This window comes from Rhinichthys klamathensis, unplaced genomic scaffold, assembly GCF_029890125.1.
Source record: "Rhinichthys klamathensis goyatoka isolate OS25496 unplaced genomic scaffold, OSU_Roscu_1.1 h1tg000011l_1, whole genome shotgun sequence".
Lineage (NCBI taxonomy): Eukaryota > Metazoa > Chordata > Actinopteri > Cypriniformes > Leuciscidae > Rhinichthys > Rhinichthys klamathensis.
The window spans coordinates 800,057-814,087 of NW_026606564.1; the positions used below are offsets into that span (position 1 = coordinate 800,057).

Below are 14,031 nucleotides of genomic sequence, written 5' to 3' on the forward strand. Positions count from 1 at the left end.
AATGTTCATTTTTGGGTGAATTCTAGCTTTCAATTGACCCCTTTCTGTTCATTCAGGCATTACTCTAGGGTGTGATCACATCACATGCTCGCCGTTTGCTTGTGACAGTGAGGAAGGCAAATATTACAACAGCATGAGTAAGTGTCATTTTCTCTCTAGCTATTGTGTTGTCAGTAAGGTACGACATCGAACGGGTGCAACAAGAACAAGGGGCAAGTTTGGAAGGCCTAAATCAGAAAACACAGTTTATATGCTAGAACCATCCAGTTTACATTACAACAGAGCAGAGCAACGAGGAGATTCACTTCACTTGTGGAAGCCGTATTGCCCGTTTTGGTGTACAAATCAGATCAAGCTTCACAACATCTACAGTATTTGAAATGCCTGCGTGAACAATACTCTTGATACATTGATTCATCTTCAATACTAGAGTTCTGGGGTTGTGGACATCAAACCACATGTATAGCTGACATCTGACTACGATTATTCAAACGTGAGCTGCTTCATATATAGGCTTTTGCTCTGGTTACACCTGATCCATTTGGATCTCCAGCTCCACCTGTTGGCAGAAAGGTGTAGTGACTCGAACCAGCGAGCCATTCACCACCGCAATGGCTTATCAAGACCCATCCTCCAGTTCAGTGAACTCTTAGAAGCCCCTGAGGTCACCTAAATGCATGCGTACAAGCAGACAAATATAATACACACACACGCACGCACATTTATAAGGTAAACATTTCCTTCAGAAACCCCCACACAGAGCAAAGAAGATAAGGCAGAGTGGCAGACTCAGGCTGTTTCATCCAAAAACACAGACGTCCCGTGTCCATACCTTAAAACTATGAAATCTAAAAGCAGGAAGATACAGTGCTTGAATACGAACATCACAGACCAGTCAGAAGAACATAGGACAGCTCGTCACCTCATAAGGAAGCGAAGTTGGAGTTCTTGAGCTGTACTCATTTTTACATGTACAGCATATGGTAACATTTCGTTAATATAAATAAAAGCTGATTGAATTTTAATTCTAGTGCTGAACCTTCTGAAGTTCACACCTTCTAAAACATGAAAATGAAGTATAGGCAGTGAGAGCCAAAGAGTAATTCATTTAAATGCAAACAAACTTGGTTTTGTTTTGTTTTTTAAGAGATTGAAATATTGATGCAGCATGCACTGGAATGATTGGGGTCCTGAATATTATAGATCTACAGAGTTTTTTTTTGGTAGACCTCTTCTACCCACTTAAACATGTCTGCCAGGCTGGGTTTGTGCGTGCTGTGAAGGTGTATGGGTGAATGTAGTGGTGTGGGAATGCTGGTGTTACTCCCTCTTGTCCGCTGCTTTGGACTGTTCTCTCTGGATCATGCAGCGGCGGACGATGCTGTCAAAGCTGCCCAGGTAGAAGAGAGCGATGGTGCGGAACAGTCCCATGGTCACAATCTGGACAGGGTGACAAAATATTACTATTTTAACATATCACAGAAAATAAACAACTGTGTATTCGATAGGGGTGGAACGGTACATGTATTCGTACCGAACCGAAACGGTACGGGCGTCACGGTTCGGTGCACGAATTTACACGGAGAATACACGGTATAAAAATAAATAAAACTCGCGTGGAAATTAATTAATGTAATGCGGAACTACTGTTAGATACGCGGGTTCTTTAGGGACACATAATCTTTACCATCTGCTTAGCTCTGAACGCGCGTTCACTTCAAACGTGGGCTTATACGCGCGTCCTATTCGCTTTGGACTAGCGTCGAACAAGACGCGATAGACGCGAATTTAACGCTCTATTCGCGTTTGGTGTGACCACATAATGAACAGGCTGCGATGTCAAGATTGCAATGCTGGAGTGTGTGTGCTTATGTGTGTGTGTGTGACTGTGAGAGAGAGGCGCGGCCGCGATCGAACAGTGGAAACATAAAAAACATACTCCGTCATTTTGTTCATACAGATCATTAAACCTGCAAAGTGTTTACTTATATTTGTGTACACTCGCAATAAAACACAACATTGTCCTTTTGTCACACTGTAAACTCTTGTCAAACTGTAACCTACAACTGTCACCCAACCAAAATCTCTCTCTCTCTCTCTCTCTCTCTCTCTCTCTCACACACACACACACACACACACACACTGTTTTAAAAGCAAAACATATTTATCCAACTCCATTTCAAAACAGTCTGTGGGTCCCATCTTTTGGACATTCATCGCATTGGTTTTCATTTCTCGTCCTCGGAGCACTAATCTTAAACATTCTACATTGATTAAAAAAGAAAATCGAATGCGTTATTAATGGTAGTATTATTTTATACAGAAATCAATTATTTATAATTCAGATGAGAATAATGTTACATTGTTAATTAATAATGTTAATTAAAATTAAGGAAAACAAATATATTGATCTGAAATATAGCAAATTAATTTTAAATTAATTCAGGTACAATTACCAAACATATCGCAAGGTCTTTTTGTCTTTTTATTAATTTAATTAATAAACTAATTATATAAAACTATTGTCAGTGCACTACAAATAAACTGGTTCTATGCCTTTATTAATAAAACTTATTTTAAAAATACAATGCCTTCTGCATTTTTGTTTTGCTTTTCCCTCCATTGTACCGAAATCGTACCGAACCGTGATGTCTGAACCGAGGTATGAACCGAACCGTGACTTCTGTGTACCGTTCCACCCCTAGTATTCGATTATCCATCCATCCATCCATCTATCTACCTATATATATATATATATATATATATATATATATATATATATATATACACTTAGAGTATATATAATATATATATTTTGATCTACCTATATATCTATCCATCTACCTACCTACCTGTCCATCCATCCATCTATCGATTCTACCTATATATCTATCAATCCATCTACCTAGTACCTATCCATCCACCTATATATCCATCCATCCATCTATCTATGAGCCATGTTTTTCTTACTGTGAAGAACATTTTAATAATCTAAATTATCTTATTTTTAATCCTATATATCTATCTGTCAACATATATTTATATATATATACACTCACCGGCCACTTTATTAGGTACCCCATGCTAGTAACGGGTTGGACCCCCTTTTGCCTTCAGAACTGCCTCAATTCTTCGTGGCATAGATTCAACAAGGTGCTGGAAGCATTCCTCAGGGAGTTTGGTCCATATTGACATGATGGCATCACACAGTTGCCGCAGATTTGTCGGCTGCACATCCATGATGCGAATCTCCCGTTCCACCACATCCCAAAGATGCTCTATTGGGTTGAGATCTGGTGACTGTGGAGGCCATTTTAGTACAGTGAACTCATTGTCATGTTCAAGAAACCAATTTGAAATGATTAGAGCTTTGTGACATGGTGGAAGTAGCCATCAGAGGATGGGTAAATGGTGGCCATAAAGGGATGGACATGGTCAGAAACAATGCTCAGGTAGGCCGTGGCATTTAAACGATGCCCAATTGGCACTAAGGGGCCTAAAGTGTGCCAGGAAAACATCCCCCACACCATTACACCACCACCACCAGCCTGCACAGTGGTAACAAGGCATGATGGTTCCATGTTCTCATTCTGTTTACGCCAAATTCTGACTCTAACATCTGAATGTCTCAACAGAAATCGAGACTCATCAGACCAGGCAACATTTTTCCAGTCTTCAACTGTTCAATTTTGGTGAGCTCTTGCAAATTGTAGCCTCTTTTTCCTATTTGTAGTGGAGATGAGTGGTACCCGGTGGAGTCTTCTGCTGTTGTAGCCCATCCGCCTCAAGGTTGTGCGTGTTGTGGCTTCACAAATGCTTTGCTGCATACCTCGGTTGTAACGAGTGGTTATTTCAGTCACTGTTGCCCTTCTATCAGCTCGAACCAGTCTGGCCATTCTCCTCTGACCTCTGGCATCAACAAGGCATTTCCGCCCACAGAACTGCCGCTCACTGGATGTTTTTTCTTTTTCGGACCATTCTCTGTAAACCCTAGAGATGGTTGTGCGTGAAAATCCCAGTAGATTAGCAGTTTCTGAAATACTCAGACCAGCCCTTCTGGCACCAACAATCATGCCACGTTCAAAGTCACTCAAATCAACTTTCTTCCCCATACTGATGCTCGGTTTGAACTGCAGGAGATTGTCTTGACCATGTCTACATGCCTAAATGCACTGAGTTGCCGCCATGTGATTGGCTGCTTAGAAATTAAGTGTTAACGAGCAGTTGGACAGGTGTACCTAATAAAGTGGCCGGTGAGTGTATATATATATATCGATCGATCCATCCATCTATCTACCTCTATAGCTATCCATCTATACCTAACCATCCATCTACCTATATATCTGTCCATCTATCTATCTACCTATCCATCCATCTAGGAATTCCCCGATACCAGTCAGGCCCAATACTGCTTGTGTACTCATATTCATATACAATAAAATGCTTTAATACCAAAAAAAACGATACCACGCAGCGTGTGTACAGAACAGTGTTTGTGTCCAGAAAAAGAAACGCAGACAACAGAACAAACAAAGATATAGAGATATCAGAGATTAAATATGTCTATGAAGTAGAACATTAAGCATAAATTCAATATCTACACCTGTATAGCTGCTGTGCACAATATGATAAGTGAAGCACGCTAAGTGGTTTAAGCTCGCAGCAGCATAGACGAGCACACATCCCTTTCTCAAAGACATCGCTGAAAAGTTTGTGGTTTAGTTCGGTCGGATACATCAATAGCAAAGTAAAACGACGCACCTATTACTAAAGTTATTTGATGCTAGAGAGAGAGAGAGAGAGAGCAATTCTGTTGCATGCTCTTGATTGCTGATTGCTCACTCAGTGTGTAGGTACCCTAACTAAAAACATGAACTGTTATGTGATTTATGTAAAACATGTGATTCTCTACATTTTTACAGGAAATGTCATGTGATTACTGTGCCGCTGGACTGGAGAGGTTCTAAATGTGTGCTGTAGATGAAATACAACAGAGCAAAAGAATGAAGAGTGAACAGAACATTAACAGACGCCTGTGCAATAATTTAACAGGCATAATTAAGCATGAAAATAACTGAAGGAAACATCTATTTGCTAAACTAATTAAGCCACTTGATTTGATTCATATTCGTTTGGTTTCTCTACCCAATTTCTTTTTTTTAAATATTATATTTAAATGATTTAACAATTTATTTATTCAAGTTATCATATTTAAATATTGTATTTAAATTATATTTTAAAATGCAAATGAGTACCAAAAATGAAAGTATCAGTATCTAACAATCTATCCATCCATTCATCTAAGCTATTTAAAAAAAATCTCAAATAAGTTACAGTATACAGACTGTGGGTATTTGCCATGACATCAAACAGCTGGACTGATTCAGAAACTACATAATAATTGATAATTGTCAACAAGATAGGAAAGGAATAGAAGTAGTAAAAGCTTTGACACAGACACACTAATAATTCAGAGACTGAATCCACAGACTTTTTTTCACATATTATTGGGGAAAATCTGCAAAATTGAATTAAAAAAAATGGTACCATCCTCTTCTTAGTCGGTGAAAACAATCAAATCAGCCCAAATATTTAATGAGGAATGTGATGTGATGATCTTTAATTTCATTCTGCACATGCTGATAACATCTGAATACGTTTTACTTAGTGAAAATCTGTGACTATATTTTATATTCTTCAAAGAAATGCATTTAAAAAAAATGCAGCCTGGCTGACCTCACAGGTTTATTCCTCTGATTTGACCAGTTTAGAGTCAGGGAAGAGCTGGGCAAAAGTCAAGAGGCTCATTAAAATCTTCAAAGGGAATATCTAAGACCGTGACTGACTCAAATAGCCCTACGAAAGCTGAATGCAAACAAGATGTTACTAAGATACAAAGATGAAGCAGGATGATAAAAGGGACATGATGCAGAAATTATTAGCTGTCATTCCATGTCAATCTCCTAGGGTATTGTCAATGCGTCAAATATGATGACACTGTTGCACTAGAGTCAGAATCTTAGTGTTTAGTGACAATGGGCCGTACCTGCTGCAGCCCCTCGGTGATGGAGGTCACAGGTGACATCCCACAGGTCAGCGCTGACAGCATGTAGCCATCAGGACCAAATGAGCTGGTGAAATTTCCCTGCTGTGAATGGACAAAAACCAGAAAGGGTATTTAAGGTATTTGAAGGAAACAATAGTTAATATTTACACAAACACACACACATACTGTACATATATATACTGTATACTATGGAAGCTTGTTTCCGCCACTGAATAAAAATTTATTTATTTTTTTAATTGCGACTTTTTATCTCAAAATTGCGAGATATAAAGTCGCAATTATGAGAAATAAAGTCGCAATTGCGAGAAAAAAAAGACAGAATTGCGACTTTTTATCTCACAATTCGGACTTTTTTTCTCACAATTGCAAGTTTACATCTCGCAATTCTGACTTAATAACACATAATTGCGAGTTTATATCTCGAAATTCTGACATCTTTTCTCAGAATTGTGAGATATAAACTCGCAATTTCGAGTTATCAGGCCAATTCTAAGGGGGAAAAAAGACTGAATTTTTTTCCCTCAGAATAGTTTATATCTCGCAATTCTGACTTTACAACACGCAATTGCGACTTTATTTCACGCAATTCTGACTTTATAACACGCAATTGCAACTTTATTTCACGCAATTCTGACTTTACAACACACAATTGTGACTTTATATCAATAAACTCTGACTTTATATCTCGCAATTCTGACTTTATAACACACAATTGTGATTTTATATCACGCAATTCTGACTTTATATCTCGCAATTCTGACTTTATAACACGCAATTGTGATTTTATATCACGCAATTCTGACTTTATATCTCGCAATTCTGAGAAATAAAGTCAGAATTGTGAGATGTAAACTCGCAATTGTGAGAATAAAAGTCAGAATTGTGAGATAAAAAGCAATTACCTTTTTTATTTTTCATTCTGTGGCAGAAACAAGCTTCCATAATATACACATCTATATATATATATACACACTACCGTTCAAAAGTTTGGGGTCAGTGAGAATTTTATTTTTATTTTTTGGAGGAAAGAAATCAATACTTTTATTTATCAAGGACAGTAAAGACATTTATAATGTTACAAAAGATTCTATTTCAAACAAATGCTATTCTTTTAAACTTCCTATTCATCAAAGAATCCAAAAAAAAAAAAAAAACTGTACAACTGACAGACTGTTTCAAACTGTTTCAACATTGATAATAATAATAAATGTTTCTTGAGCATCAAATCCTCATATTATACTGATTTGTGAAGGATCATTTGACACTGAAGACACTGACACTGGTGATGTTCACTGGTGATGACACTGGACTCAGCTTTGATCACAGGAATAAATTACACTTTACTATATATTCACACAGAAAACAGCTGATTTACACTGGAATAATATTTAATACTATAACTGATTTTTGTTGTATTTTTAATCAAATAAGCGCAGCCATGGTTAGCAGAAGAGAATTCTTTTAAAAGTATTTAAAATCGTACCGACCCCAAACTTTTGAACGGTAGTGTATATAAAAACCTGCAACATTTCTCAAAATATCTTCTTTTGTGTTCCACAGAAGAAAGTAAGTCATACAGGTTTGGAACGACATGAAAGTAAAATATGACAATTTACAATATCCCTTTAAAGAAGGACTTTATTGTGCTTAAAAACAGCTAGACGGAGTGCAAAACAGAAAGCAGGGGTCTCAAGGCAGGTTATTAAAAGCTAAAGGTCGACTTTTGATCAGTCCCTACTTACCACAGCATCCTTCACCGCGATTTTTGCCACTTGCTCAGGCTGACAGACTCCAGACGTCTCTGAAATTAACTTGGTCTCCAGAGGCTGCCGTTGAGAGAGATAAAACCAGAATAAGAATAATACATAGGCCGGACAAAAACATGTTTTGCCCAGCATTACTTTGTGCAGGGACAAACAGCCACCTCAATATACAGTATATATATTTTTAAATTCAGGAACAAAGATCCAACTATGTAAAAGAGCGGAGACATGCATTATTAGAAATCCTTCATTTTTAAATATTCTATTAATATTAATGCTCTTTTCTAATATTCTAGGTATCTAATATTCAGTGATTAATTCTATTCAGGAAAAAAAAAATCTATTATCTCACCTTAGTCTTATTCTCTTCTGCAAAACCTGGTGTGTCCGTGTCTGGGGGATACGCCACAGTGACATAGATATTATAGGGCTTCATCTAAGAAAGATCAGGAGGAAAGATTAAATCAAAATCAAATTGTTAATGGACAGCAACATGGTACATACTAAGTGAGCGTCACGTATACATACACACCTCCATCTGCAAGGCCTCAGCCAGACCACGCAGGGCGAATTTGGATGGCGAATAGGCCGTGTAGCCAAAGAGGCCAATCTGCCCTCCCTGTGACGACACAAACATGATGCGGCCCATCCGCCTTTCCTTCATAGTGGTGATCACTGCCCGGGTGGGGTAAACGCTGCCCAGATAGTTCACCTCCATCATTTTCTGTTAAAGGCACAATATGTAAGATTTTTGGGATTAAATTATCCAAAAACCCCTAGAACAATATTATATATTGTTGACTTGTGTACTTGAATTATCCAAAATGTTTCCAACAATACAGAATACAGTAAATACAGAGAAGTTGCTTTAAAGCAAGCAGCTTTGCAGTATTAAAGTCGTATTTAGGATTTAAACGAAGTTTACCCGAATTCCCGAGTTGGGCGGGCAATAAACATGGCGAAGGGGAGAACGATTGCTGCTGGGACTGATTTTCTTTATTAGTTTTTTATACAACAGCTTCATTCGCCTTGTCTTGTCATTAAAGTAATGCATATTTGAAGAGTTTGGTTCCAAAACGCAATAAATCCATTTAGATTAATTTGAGTAAAAATTTGTTTTCTTTACCAAGAAAGTGGAAAGATGAAAACCACTATTTTCTGTTTCAAACTTTCACATAGCATTTGTAGGTCATAATAACAAAAAAAATTAAAATCCAGGTTTTGATTTTCAAAGATTTATTATAAAAACGGATTATTTTTCCCCCCAAAATGCAATAAATCCTTTTTTTTTTTTTAAATGCAATTAATCCATTGAATCAATATAAAAGTTTTTTTTCCATATTGAAACTGTTGAAAATACACAACAACGTAAGTTTATTAGTATAATATTTTTATTAAGAACTGTAAAGAAGATTGAAAACATGTTTCCTCCTCCCGAGTGCCTCATCTTCTTAATCTCCTCACGTAAATGATTCGATTTCGATGCCTTACGTTTCTTACCGACCGCAGTAACAACCACAGGTTTATCAATGCCGTCAAAATTATTCATTTTTTTGTTTGTTTGTTGATCGAAAAGTACAAAATAGATAAGAAAAACTAGGAAGCCGGGTGTATTTAAGGCGCTGCCGTTACTGTTTACATTGCGTGGAATGGTGCGTTGTGATTGGTTGAGAGCGGATATATCGCATTCTGCAGAGAAGGGAGACTGGCGTTTGTCACGGTTTGGAAAGTAAGGGAGAAAACATGACAGAATAACACGGCGGATATCGCATTTTACTTAAAATTAAACATTGACTTTTCAATACCAACCAGATAAAATACTGATTTTTCCAGTAACGATTTTTTTTTTTTAAATGCCGTTTATCGCGTTTTGGAACCAAACTCTTCATTTACATATATGAATAATCATTTAAAGCGTATCATTTAAAGCCTGTATATGACTGAAATTCTAGAATCGACAGCAAGCTGACTATCTAGATAGCGTGGTGAATGTATAAATGCTTGTCAATGAATGGGACGCTAAATATCATTTTGGCTTAAATAAGATTTTCCCAATAAATAAGCAAGAATAAACCTGGTGTCCTCCATGATTCATGTTCTTTCCGGCAACAAAGCACTTGAATTTGACGAGCTGGTAATCGAGACTTAAGAAGTGGGAAGTAGGAAATTTCCGATAACAAGTGAAGGCAGAATAATAGTAGTTCGAAGGGGTTGACCAGCAAGGGCGAACTTTCCTGGAAAGTTTGCTTTAGGAAGCTGTTTTGAACTCCAGAAACAAACTCAAAAACTAACTTCATTTTGGCTGGATTTTGTTCGAAAAGACATCACAGCAGTTCATTCTTCGATTTCCAAGGCCTTTACTAGCCCAATTCGAAAATGCCCAAGCACATGTCTATGATATGCTGCTCTTACCTTGAAGCGGTCAACTTCCACCTCCTCAAACTTCCCAGATATAGACGTCCCAGCACAATTCACCAGCATGTCCACAGGACCCAGCTTCTCTTGAGCCTGGATAGCAAACACAAACATGCAACAGTCAGCAACCATCGCAAACCATCTGAAGAAAAAAAAATTATAATAGAGTTTATGTTTGAAAACAATGACCAGATTAAATGCTGACATAGAATAATATGCGAACAGATTCTTATAAATTGGTAAACAAAATAAACATACTTGTTTTATGACACTCTCCACTTGGCTGTAGTCTTTCGACACATCAACAGAAATGCAAAGCACCACCTAGAGGTAATCATGACAATACATGTCAAGCCCATTTAAGATTTTTGAGTTGATTTTGAGTGCAAGGTCCAAAAAATGTAAATAAAAATACACACTTGCTTATCATTTATGGCACATTTTTCCACTTCTTTCTTGGCTTGAACCAACTTGTGCTGTAGGGAGACATGTACGCAATGGTAAACACACATACAGGCTCATGGTTTTCAGAATTTAACACAAACAACAACAAATATGTAATACCATCCAAAGGCAGGATTAATTATTATGTAAACTACTGATCAAAAATTTTGGGGTCAATAAGATTTCTTTTCTTTTTTTAAAGAAATTAATACTTTTATCCAGTGCAGAATATTTCTATTCTAAATGCTGTTTTTTTTCTTCCTTTTTATTCATAAAGGGATCCTGGGGAAAAAATCGATGGTTTTTCCACAAATATATTAAGCAGCACAATGTTTACAACATTGATAATAATATCTTCAAATAACTGCAGTCACTGACACATGATATACACACCTCGTCTCGTGCCACCAGTGTGATGAAGGCACCATGTTTGTAGCATTCCATGGCAATGCACTTCCCAATCCCACTGCTGCCTCCGGTCACCTGATGATGGACAGCATATTCAGAGCAGATTTATTACAAACCAAGCAAGTCACAGTTCACATCATTTACTAAAATATGCAAAACGCTTTGAGAGAGCATATAAACAAATTCACCAGGTAAAAGCACCAGAAAATCTAACAAAAAAAAAAAAAAAAAAAAAAAATCTTCAGTGCAGGTGCCACCATCTGTTCTCAAACAGTAGACAGTGCAACAGTCAGATAAGGTTGCAATTACAAAAAAATCCTGTTCATATCCTCTATAGAGACACTGACTTTTCACAATATACAGGGTACAAGACTCTACTATTAAAAGGATAGTTCACCCAAAAATGAGAATTCTCTCATCATTTACTCGCCTTCATGCTGTTTCTCTCTTCTGTTGAACACAAACGAAGATATTTTGAAGAATGTCGGTAACCAAGCAGTTGATGCACCCCATTGACTTCCATAGTATGGAGGGGGAAAAATACTATGGAAGTCAATGGGGTCCAACAACTGCTTGGTTACCGACATTCTTCAAAATATCTTCGTTTGTGTTCAACAGAAGAAAGAAATTCATACAGGTGTGGAACAACATGAGGGCGAGTAAATGATGACAGAATTTTAATTTTTGGGTGAACTATCACTTTAACTAAGAGATTAGTGTTATTTATCAGGGAACTGGATGGTTTTATTCTTGGCTTAAAACTCGTCCACAAGCAATCGGAAAAATAAAATAATGGCTGCTGAAAAAAGTGTGAGATCATTCTGTGTGGTGTTAGTACATTATATGAATTCATTCTGATCTCTCTATGTGTTAGCCCAACTGCTTTTAAGATATAAAGAAACAAAATCAAGCATTTTATAAACAAAGCTTTGCGAAATATCTTAAGAAATCGTAAAATAGATAAAAATTGACTATTTTTAGAGAGCTCAACATGGTGTTCATTTACAACTAGATAAGTTTGAGCTCTTGATAAACTATGAACCTTAGCAAATGCAAAAACATGCAGTGCCCGCTTGAAAAGGTCCATTGCCCTGGAACAGATGGTTGCATAACCAGTACAAGAATGCATTTATTTGGCCACCTGTGAGAAATATGAGCTGTAACATGAATATTTTTATGCATTTACAATATGAAGCCATAACAAATATTTTCACCAACTGATGAAACAAATAAAAGTCACATGCACATTTGCATTGGTCCATTGCGCATAATTGCAGTGACGTGACACATAATGCATAAGTGCATATAATCACTTTATGAATAGAACAATTAATGTTTAATGCAAATACATTATTATGCGTTTGCAATATATGGAAGACAACGCATTGGCAACCATTTATTTTATACTTCTTATGTTATAAGATCTGTGTGCTGTTATTTAAAATAGAATTATATGAACTTACCACCACATGGGCCCCGTTCAGTTTGAGAGGTTTGGGGCTTATTAACGGGGATATCATGTACAGCAGCAGCACGAAGGCCACGATGAAAGCAGCCACTACCAGGAGCATAATGAAAGGCAGAAGCAGCCACCAGGAGTTAAAGGAGAGCCAGTGTGAGAGCGCGGAGCCGAGAGCCTTCTCAGAGGACATGGGTCAACCTGATGCTGATGACGTTAGCTCACAAGCTAAATGTCCAATTCCAGGCACTCCCCTGTCTCGCGGACAGAAGATAACAGGCCTTCGGGTGAGCTGTTTATGGGCTTATATTATCTGGTGATGTGCAAGAGGCCTGTGCAGTAGATTAAATACTAGGTTGAAGTCGTAAAACCGCAAAAGCTAACTCTTTCCGTTCACTACATGAACCAAAACACAGAATCTATGCACTTTGAACGGGATGCTGCGCTTGAGCGGTGGAATAATGGGAGTTGTAGTTTTTTTAACCTCCGCTTAACCCCGCCCAGTTCAGAAAAAGACTACAAGTTCCAAAGTTCAACACTCTTTTCATAAACTGTCAATAATTGTCACTTTCTTAATTAACGTAAAAGAGTCTTGAAATGTTTTTTTAGATGTTCTATAAGCCGTTTCGCTGTCTAAGCTACTGATTCTGACCGCCTCAGAGATTCAAACATTCTCCTAAAACAAGCCCCTAAAGAAAAGACATTATTTAGGGGCCGGTAAGCCAACCTGCTGTCAAAAAGAGACTGCCATCATGATTTGACTGTTATTTCAACGACAAAAGACAAGTTATTTCCATTTCAACCTTTATTTACATGTGAATAATAAAATGAACAAGATAGACCCCTTTTAACTGTCAAACAGGCCTTATCCTTAAAACAAACCAAACATTTCTATACTAGTTATTCTAATACAATGTTTAATAGGTTTTTTTTTTTTAAATGGCAAACCAAACACCCTATAAATGCATAGGAGCTGTATACAGATTGATATATAGTTGTAAAGTTTTAAATGAAATGTGCAAATATCATTGAATCATTCCCAAACGTTCTGCCTATAAAAACAGGTATATATCCATCAATAAGCATCAGTATGTGTGAATCTGTGTATGTAGATTGAGTGAGACAGACAGAGAGACAAGAGGGAAATGCAAAAAAGGCACATTGTGTGCTGAGCCTCAGCAAGTGAATTTACAAACGTCCAACGCTGGCCCCTGAACATATAATGTAACTCATAACTCAGTGAAGAAATATCACGTTTTACAGTAATATACTGAAAGTAACGCTGTACATGGAGACAAAAACATATGAAGTATATGTAAAGAGTGCCTGAATTGTTAAATGGGGATCTCAAAGTGTTACATCAAATGCCAATGCAGATTCAAAGTGTGACTTTCTCAAACGAGAAGGAAAAAAAGACAACTCTCATTACCAGCACCCTTAAAAAGATGTCTTTGCAGCAACAAACAAGAGCCACT

The 14,031-nt window shown here is 37.2% G+C and overlaps 1 protein-coding gene and 1 long non-coding RNA gene across 2 annotated transcripts; one reads left to right on the plus strand and one right to left on the minus strand.

Annotated features, from left to right (window-relative positions):
- Positions 1–217: 217 nt before the first annotated feature.
- Positions 218–13,010, minus strand: kdsr (3-ketodihydrosphingosine reductase). The gene is made up of 10 exons (XM_056263110.1): positions 12,561–13,010; positions 11,083–11,172; positions 10,665–10,721; positions 10,504–10,569; positions 10,243–10,338; positions 8,363–8,554; positions 8,183–8,266; positions 7,810–7,893; positions 6,047–6,148; positions 218–1,440 (listed from the first exon to the last, which is right to left on the minus strand). The coding sequence occupies exons 1-10, from the start codon at positions 12,747–12,749 to the stop codon at positions 1,321–1,323; spliced, it is 1,080 nt and encodes a 359-aa protein (XP_056119085.1). The 5' UTR covers positions 12,750–13,010; the 3' UTR covers positions 218–1,320.
- A 630-nt stretch (positions 13,011–13,640) lies between these two features.
- On the plus strand, positions 13,641–14,023 carry LOC130096590 (uncharacterized). The gene is made up of 2 exons (XR_008808196.1): positions 13,641–13,910; positions 13,941–14,023. It is a non-coding gene; the product is annotated as an uncharacterized LOC130096590 (long non-coding RNA).
- Positions 14,024–14,031: the final 8 nt, after the last annotated feature.